General features: G+C 58.9%; 1 protein-coding gene across 1 annotated transcript; it reads left to right on the forward strand.

The window, feature by feature from the left end:
- Positions 1-31: 31 nt before the first annotated feature.
- Positions 32-7164, forward strand: LOC128850894 (ubiquitin carboxyl-terminal hydrolase 36-like). Its single transcript, XM_054055928.1, has 15 exons — positions 32-116; positions 500-589; positions 748-1033; positions 1695-1805; positions 2152-2254; positions 2859-2926; positions 3334-3404; positions 3654-3736; positions 3949-4060; positions 4338-4478; positions 4776-4876; positions 5142-5223; positions 5422-5925; positions 6117-6247; positions 6799-7164. Exons 1-15 carry the CDS (start codon positions 60-62, stop codon positions 7001-7003), a joined length of 2145 nt encoding a protein of 714 aa, XP_053911903.1. The 5' UTR covers positions 32-59; the 3' UTR covers positions 7004-7164.
- Positions 7165-8407: the final 1243 nt, after the last annotated feature.

The following is an 8407-nucleotide window of genomic DNA, read 5'->3' on the forward strand; positions in this document are numbered from 1 at the left end:
TGTCCAGGTCCACTCTGCAGACGAGGCAGGTACTGAATGAGCTGCAAGAGCAGCAGAGGATGGACAATGCCACACTCGAGGAGTTGGTGGCCCAGACGGCTGACCAGGAGGCACAGGTGAGGTCTGGGGGCGATGACTTTTCAAGTCATCAGTATGGTTGGCAATGAAAGCCTTGGGGCAAATGTCCTGCATGCACCAATAGCCCATGGTCTCTGGCCAAGTAGGCGGGAGTCTGTCCCCACGGGGCAGCCAGCCCTCCTAGCATGGCACTGCATTGTCATCTTCCTCCCTGGAGGAGCAGGAGGAGCTGCTGACACAGCTCCTGGCTGCGGTCGAGCACCACAAGGGATTTTTCCCCCTGGCAATGTGCTCATGGCCCTACCAGCACCAAAATGCCTTTACGGCTTCGGAGGAGGGTGTCGAGGCAAAGGGTACTCGAGTGCCTGGGAGGCAGCTCAAGTCCCACCGTGGCATCATGGGCTTCTTTCTTTGTTGGAAGGCTCTGTTCCAGGCCCTGGAGCCCCTGGAGAAGGACGGAGCGGAGAAGGAGCAGCATTTGAAGCAGCTGAGGGAAGAGATGAATTCCAAGGTGAGGGGTCTCTGGTTGTCTCCATGCAGGACTGCATCTTTGGGGCTTGGCATCCTAAGGCAGTCTCCTTCCGAGGGACCCCTCTTGCAGCTCCCCCCGTAAGGGACCACCACGTCCCATCCCGGAGCGGCTGGCTCAGGGGCTGCATCCTTCCACAGCTGGACCACCAGGAACAGGAACCCCTCCTGCAGCAGATGAAGAACTGGCCGCCGAGCATGGCCATGGCCATCAAGGAGAAGCTGGAGCAGGCGCATGGGATCCCCATGCCAAAGAACATGCTTTTCCCCATGGAGCGCCTCTCCCTGAAGTGGCAGCAGACCTATTGGATCGGCGCCGGGCTGCAAAACTTAGGCAACACCTGTTTCCTGAATGCCACCCTGCAGTGCCTTACGTACACTCCTCCTCTCGCCAACTACCTGCTCTCCAGGGAGCACAGCCGGACCTGTGAGTGGGGAAGCCTGGCTCTGGCTAGGGTGTGGGTGTCAGGACATGTCTGCTCCCTCCTGCCTCATTTCTCCAGCAAGAGGTCGTTCCTGTGTCCATCTGACTTTTCCCAGCCATAGCAGCCTTCCCAAGCTGTGCCTCCTTTTGTCTGGGAAGGCGCTGACTCTGCTGGGCATATCCAGGACTAGGACCGGTCCAATGGGACCTGCTGGCTTTGTGGGGCTGAGCAGTCTCTGCCTGTGGGGACTGCGTGAAGGCAGGGCAGCAGACGGCGCACTGACAGGCGCTGCTGGTTCTGGGGGACTTTGCAAGGGAGTGTCCCGGTGTGCACTGCTCTGAGCTGTGACCAAGGGGAGCCTGCGCGGCTCCAGCCCTGTCCTTAGGGCTCTGGTGGGATTGGCCCTGGGATGTGTTTTCCATCCACATGGATGCTGTCCCGCCTGGGATGTTGCAGCAGCCGGTGCTGTGACTGGGGCTGCGTCAGCTGGGGGCGGCATGTGCTGCTCCCTACATACCCAGGATGGCCCAGAACTGCGCCACAGCACCAAGCTCATTGGAAAGATGGAGCGTGGCTGAGCTGTACTGGACCAGAGATCGCCCGTCCCGTGGAATGCCTCCATCTCTCCTGGCTTTGTCCCCAACATCTTCTCTCCTGCTTCAGGCCAGCAAAGCGAATTTTGCATGCTGTGCACTATGGAGAACCACATACTGCAGGTTTTTGGTAGCAGCGGCAGCACGATAGAGCCGGTGTCCTTCATCAGAGACCTCAAGAGTAAGGATTGCTGTGCTCCCCTTTCATAGCCATGCAGGGCAACAGTGACCGATGCAAGAGCAGAACCTTTGAGATCAGGACAGTTCTCGGCAGACTGCTCTTCAGAGCTGACACTCGCAGCCTGCCAGGGGCTGCGTGGGGCTTCCCCCCGTGTCCAGCCTAAGCCTGACATCTGGTTTGGGTTGAGGGGGCTCAATCCCCAGATTTTCTGTCCTGAGAGAGGGAGGGAGGCAGGGAAGGAGGGAGGCAGGGTGGGAGGAAGGAAGGCAGGGAGGGAGAGAAAGAGGGAGGGAAGGCCTGCATGTGTTGGAGGACGTGGTGCTACTAATCCCTCCCTCTCCTGCAGAGATCGCCAAGCACATCCGCTTTGGCCGCCAGGAGGACGCACATGAGTTCCTGTGTTTTATCATCGATGCCATGCAGAGGGCCTGCCTGAATGTCTATAGCCAGTACGTGAGGCCCCCTGACAGCCCGTGCTGCTCTTCTCTGCTGTCCCCTCACCGGTCCCGTGTGCCTGTGGGAGGGGACTGTGGGGTGAACGTGTCCCCCGGGTTGGCTTGGAGTGAGGTGCTGACTCCGGGGCGCAGCTCTGCCCCACGCTGACACAGCTCTGGGCTGCTGTCTGCCTGCTCCCTTGCCGTGACTCCTCTGGCCCAGCATAGCTCTGTTCCTCTCACCAAATCCTAAGGGGGCAATGGGTTTGGGATCCTGTCGCAGGTGCCGAGGAATCGAGCTGTGCTTCCTAGTTGAGCCCCGTCTCTGTGGCTGCGGGTGGGAGGCCTTCCCAGGGCCCTCTGTCCCAGGAAGCTGCGTTGCCTTTGCCTGCGGTGCCCAGCGTGGAGCTCCAGGCAGGGGTTTGTGCTGCTTCGAGCAGCCTGCTGCCACCCCTGGAGCTGTGCCACGCGGGGAGCAGAGTGACAGGGGCTGTGAGTCGCCTGCTGCCAGCTCTCTGCTGGCCAGAACACACTGGGGACGTGTCCTGAGGACACAGCGGTGGCCCGTGGGGTGGCCGGTGCGGAGGGGCGGTGTCAGATACCGTGCTGCTGTCTCTAGGTTGGATCGCCAGAGCCAGACCACAACGCTGGTTCATCAGATCTTCGGTGGCTTCCTGCGGTCCCGTGGTGAGTGCTGGCTGCCAGGGCCTGTAGCTCTCAGGGCTGCTGCTTCCCCGAGAGCCTTGAAGGAAGAATCTCTTGGGGAAATTACTAAGTAGGTGTAAATTATGTGGAGCTGCAGCTGGTCCATCCCGCAATGCCTGCGGGCCATGATGCCTGTTGTGGAGATGGTAAAAGCTGTGGGCTGTGGGTCCCCAGCCCATTGCCACCAGCAAAGGAACCCCTGTTGCCAGCTCTCTGGCAACTCTTGCTGTCCCTACACAAAGTGGAATTGCCAGCCTTCCTCTTTGCCAGGTGGTGAATCGTGGCGCCCAAAGGCAGAGAGGGGGAATCCTGCACTGCCTGCGCTGTGCTGAGTTGGTGGTGGGTGCTGGCGTTGTGTCAGGGTGTGCTCATGGCTTTTTCTTTTGCAGTGAGGTGCAAAGCGTGCAATTCGCCCTCGGACACCTATGAACCATTCCTGGACCTGGCGGTGGAGATCGAGGTACTGTGGCAGGGTCGCGGTGGGGAGGAGCTCAGCTCTCGGAGGGGCTGTTCCGGCAGCTGCACCGTTACTGCCTCAAGGTTCCTTCACCTGCTGCTGTCGAGTCCCAGTGCAGGCGGCAGAGGAGCAGATTGTGGTGTTGCGCTGCCTCCTACTGTGTGTTGTCTCTTGGGGCCAGTGTGTCGGCAGGGAGCCAGGCTGTCGCGTGGACAGGCCACTCGTGCCCTGACCTCTCCTCTGTCCTTGCAGGAAGCTGAAAGCATCGAGAAGGCACTGAACTTGTTTGTGAGGCCAGAGATGCTGTGCGAGGAGAACGCCTACATGTGTGACAAGTGAGTGTGTGGGGGTCTGTGGCAGGAAAGGGCGCACGGATGTGCCAGAGGGAAGCAGGCAGGGCTTCTCTACCTGCTCCATGGCTAAACCGGGAGGTACGTGGCCATGGAAGCCTGCAATGGAGACGCCTGGCCAGGGCTGGCAACCACCTGGCAATCACAGTTCCATCTGCCGTGGAACAGCTTGAATAGCTCCAGCTCTTCCCGTGCAGGTGCAAGACCAAAGTGCGAGCGAGCAAACGCCTCAGCATCCAGCAAGCCTCTAATGTTCTCACAGTGTCACTGAAGCGCTTTTCCTACTTTCATGGAGGCAAAATCACCAAGGTGAGTACTTGGCACTCCAGAGCTGGGGCTGTCTCCTGGCCCGAGGCCCTGCGGCCCGGAGCAGGGTGGGAGGTGCACGGTGCGAGCTCTGCTGCAGCCCCTCTCCAGCCGTGCAGTGGGTGTTCAGCTCATCCTGCTCTCTCTCTCACTGTCACCTCTGCCGGGGGGAGAGCGAGTCCTCCTCTCTCAAGACATGCGACTCGGAGGACAGATGAGCTCTTGCTCCAGCAAGAAAGCAGTCTGCTGTGCGGGCTCCTGAGACATCGTCTCTCCACAGGGCGTGACATACCCTGAGTTCTTGGACATCCGACCTTACATGTCGGAGAATGAAGGGGACCCTGTGCAGTATCAGCTCTACGCCGTGCTGGTGCACTCTGGGACCTCCTGCCACTCAGGGCACTACTACAGCTACGTGAAGGTGAGCCCAGCGCGCTCTCTTGGCACCCGCTCTGGGATGGGTGCCAGTGGGTCCTCGTGGGTCCATGTAGTGCACAGAAAGAAGGGCGTTCAGCAGATGTGGAGCACTGCATGGGGGGTACAGGCTGTGCTCCGCTGCAGGAAGCACGGAGATCTTCTTTGGCCCAATCCCCTTCTCCTGCCCCTGGGCTGTCTGCGGGTTTTGTGGAGTGGAGCTCTGCCATCGGGCACCATTCCTGCTGCTCTTCAGGCCAGGAAGATCCTCGGATGCAGCCCAATCCTCTTCTCTTTTCTGCAGGCCAGCGATGGGCAGTGGTACTTAATGAATGACGACATTGTCCGCTGCACCAACATCAACGTGGTCCTGAAGCAGCAGGCCTATGTGCTTTTCTACCTGAGGTGAGAGCACCGTGTGTCTCCCAGCCCCTGTGCCCACTGCTCTCGGCGTTTGGGACAGAGCTGGGAGCACGAGCCAGGGGGCGGGACGGAGCTGTCTCAGAGCAGGGAGGCAGGTAGAGGTCCAGCCCCTGGTGGATTAAGAGCTGTAGGTCAAGAGCACCTCGCCTCCTAGGAGTTTTGCTCCTGTTTCTTTTGTGCATCTCTGAGGAGAGCGTTGCAGGCGCTCCCCTCACAGTTAACACATGCGCTTCTCTGCTTTCACCAGAACACCCAGCACCGGCAAGAGATTGCAGGGACCCATTGCCAAGGCTGTGTCCATCCCGGCCAGCCAGCCAGTGATGGGCCAGGTGAGTCCCGAAGGTCGCTTCCTGGGAGCTGCTGCCCCTCTGTCCACTCTGCCAGGGCAGGGGCTGCAGCTTAAAGGAAGGTGGGCACATGGGAGGACCGTTTGCAGCAGGGACCTGCTGAGCCGAGGGTTCCTGGGTGAGCCGTGTCCCTTGAATTCCCTCCTCACTGAACTTCCGTCTGTCTTTCTCTTTGTCTAGAAACCAGAGATGCAGCCTGCAGAGAAGCTGTCTGGGCAGGAGGAGGTTGGGGTCTCTGTGCCCCGTACAACATTCAACATGGGGCCAAATCTGGCAAATGTAATGCTTCCACCAAAGCTGCCACAGGACGTGCCCTCTTCATTCAAAATAAAACACAGCATCCGGAAAGGGCACTCAGCCCTGCCTTACGACGCAGCCCAGAGGCCCAAGAGTCTCCCGCACCTGCCTCAGGGACACAGAATATTTCAGCAATACAAGACTAGCAAAACAAGTGAGGCCAAAGAGGAGCTGACCCTGGGTAGCTTCTTTGAGACCAAGAAGCCACACACGTCATTCAAGACGCAGGAGCCCAAACAGCACCTCTCTGTGGTCCTTGGAGCTGTGCCAGCTGTTCCTGACAGCTGCTCTCTGGTCAACCTGAAGCGCTCCCTCTTGACCGCTGTGAAGCGGAGCAGCTCCACATCTCCACCACCAGCCAAGAAGCTGGCACTCTCTGCCAAAAAGGTGAGTCTGAGTTTCTGCCCAGTCTTCAGTAGGCACCTTCTGATCCTTCTTCTACCACCTCTCACTCCTTTCCCCGGGCTCTCTGCCCCCCTCCCCTTTCTCTGGGCTCCTCTTTTGTATTTTCTCTTCTTGGGTTACAGAATCTCTTCTTCTTTAGACCACCAAGTTTCGATTCATGTCCATAACTACAGGGCAGCACGCCGGAGGCGGTGAGCCGAGATGACCATCACACACAACCTCAGCCACAGCTTCCGGAGCAGATCCAGCCCATGGACACCACCCTCCCTCCTGACTCCACTTCCCAGCTTTCTGGCAAGTTGAGGTGAGCGGTGCCAGTTGCTCCCAGGCAGCATGGCCAGTAGCAATCCTCAGATACTCCATGAGGCAACTGCCTGGCCTGGCAGCTGGCTCGAGGAGTGATCTTGGCAGCCGGCTCTTCAGTTCTCCTGGGCTGGCAGGGATCGCTCTGGATCCCAGAAGCAGGGCCGTGCCTCTGACGGTTAGCACAGGGTGGGAGGGAGCTTTGCAAGCCCTCGCCATGGACTGGTGTCCCCCAAGATCAGGAGGCACCAGCCTGGTCTAGGTCTTGCTCTGGGTCTCCCTTGTAAGCTTTGCCATCGCACGTGCTGCAGCAACACTCGCTCCTTCCTTGTCCCCTGTGGGACAGCGTGTGCTCTGCGTGCGGCTGGCGTGGGGCAGGTCATCGCGTGCGCTTGCAGCTGCTGCCCCAGAGCAGGGTCTAATGCAGAGGTTTTGGCCGAGATGGCAGCAATTGAGTGCTGTGCTCGTGCATCTCAGGATGGTGAGGAAGAGAGGGGCTCCCACTCAGGACCTGGCTTTCAGACCATGTCTGCATCTTTTCCTGTTCTTCAGCACATCTTCATCTGCGCCAAAACTGCCAAATCCAGAAAAGCCTCCCTTGAAAATCATCATCGAATTGTCAACCATTCAGTTCCTCATCTCTCACCTGAAAAAGCGCCGCCATGGGGCAGATGGCAGCTCACGGTCTCAATCTGTTGATGGCAAAGATGACACCTCCAGCCCGCCCAGAAAGAAGAGATGCACACAGGGGGAGTAGATATCTGTCACGGAGGATGGGTTAAGGAAGAGTCCGAGTGGTGGCCAGAAGGAGCCAGGCTGCCAGGAGCTGCTGCAGAGCACAAGAGGAAGAAAGAAGAGAGGAAGAGGAGGGAAACACCATCAGAAAAGTGCTTTTCTAGGGCTCTGTCCTCAGGCAGGTGAGGGGCTAGGGTCATTCCAGAGCCCTATGCAGCTCTCCTCAGCCTGAACTCAAGCTTCCTGGGCTGCAGCGGGGTGCCTTTTGTCATTCCATGGGTGGGACAAGCCTTGCCATGGAGCCAGCCAACGTGCCAGCTCGCTGGACTTATTTCACCCCTGCTGGGGTGTGGGTTTCCTGCACAGGCAACTGTTGCCTAAAATATGATTTGATTGTTTTTCTTTTATTTATTTCACATTAATAAAAAGATTCAAACAGCTTTTTTTTTCATTTAAGCAAGACTGATTTGAAATCAGAACCCCAAGCTCCCCCGTCTCCCTGTCCCCAGCCAGCCATGCCATCACTGAAAGCTGTCAGATGGGTCAAGCGTGACTTGCCCTTTGTCAGGCCGTGGGGGCCACTCCCGATAACCTTCTCCCTGTTCCACCATGCAAGTAATTTCGTGCTGGCCGTCTCCCTTTCCCTTCACAGTGTCTCTTCTGCTCCCACCATCTCCCTTCCCCCTCGCCGTGTCATTTTGCCCCTCACCACCTCCCTTTCCCCTCTCCATGTCATTTTGTGCTTGCCATATCCTCTCCTCTGGCCCGGTCCTTTCCCTCGCCATCTCCCTCTCCCCTCAGAGTTCCCGTGCACTCTCCCCCCTCTTCCCACTCCATCCCCCCTCTCTCATCTCTCCCCCCTCTCTCTTACTCTCCTCTCCCCTCTCCCCTCTTCCCCCTCCCCGGAGTGGCGGATCCCTCCTGCATGCGCCCCTCGCCCATTACGGTGCTGGCAGACATGGAGCGGACGGCACGGACGAGCTCGGCCGATGTGGACAGGACGGCGACAGGACAACCCAGGAGGAACAGGGGACACTCCGTTTGGACTCATTCTCACACGGTCCTCGGACACAGCGCTCAGTGGGGACAACCACCTGCTGCCCGAAGCATCGATGCTGCGTGGCTCGGGGACCGCTGGGGGACCTGCTGCCTGCACCACCGGTGCTGCCGGGGAATGTGCGCCTGAACCATCGGGGCTGCCGGGGCACGGCCACCGACCTGCTGCCTGCACCATCGGGGCTTTCGGCTCACGCACTGCCAGCATTGACCCTGACAGCCTCTGGCAATGGAATGTGAAGCATTCAGGGGTCCTAAATGTAAGTTCAGTCCTGTCCATCAGGCCCTGCCACTGCAAACACCCAACCCTGCCGGTGTGCAGCCCACCAGGGGCATTCCTGCTGCCCTCACGTTCCCTTAGGCATTTGTC

The sequence above is a fragment of the Cuculus canorus genome, unplaced genomic scaffold, assembly GCF_017976375.1.
Source record: "Cuculus canorus isolate bCucCan1 unplaced genomic scaffold, bCucCan1.pri subtelo1, whole genome shotgun sequence".
Classification (NCBI taxonomy): Eukaryota; Metazoa; Chordata; class Aves; order Cuculiformes; family Cuculidae; genus Cuculus; species Cuculus canorus.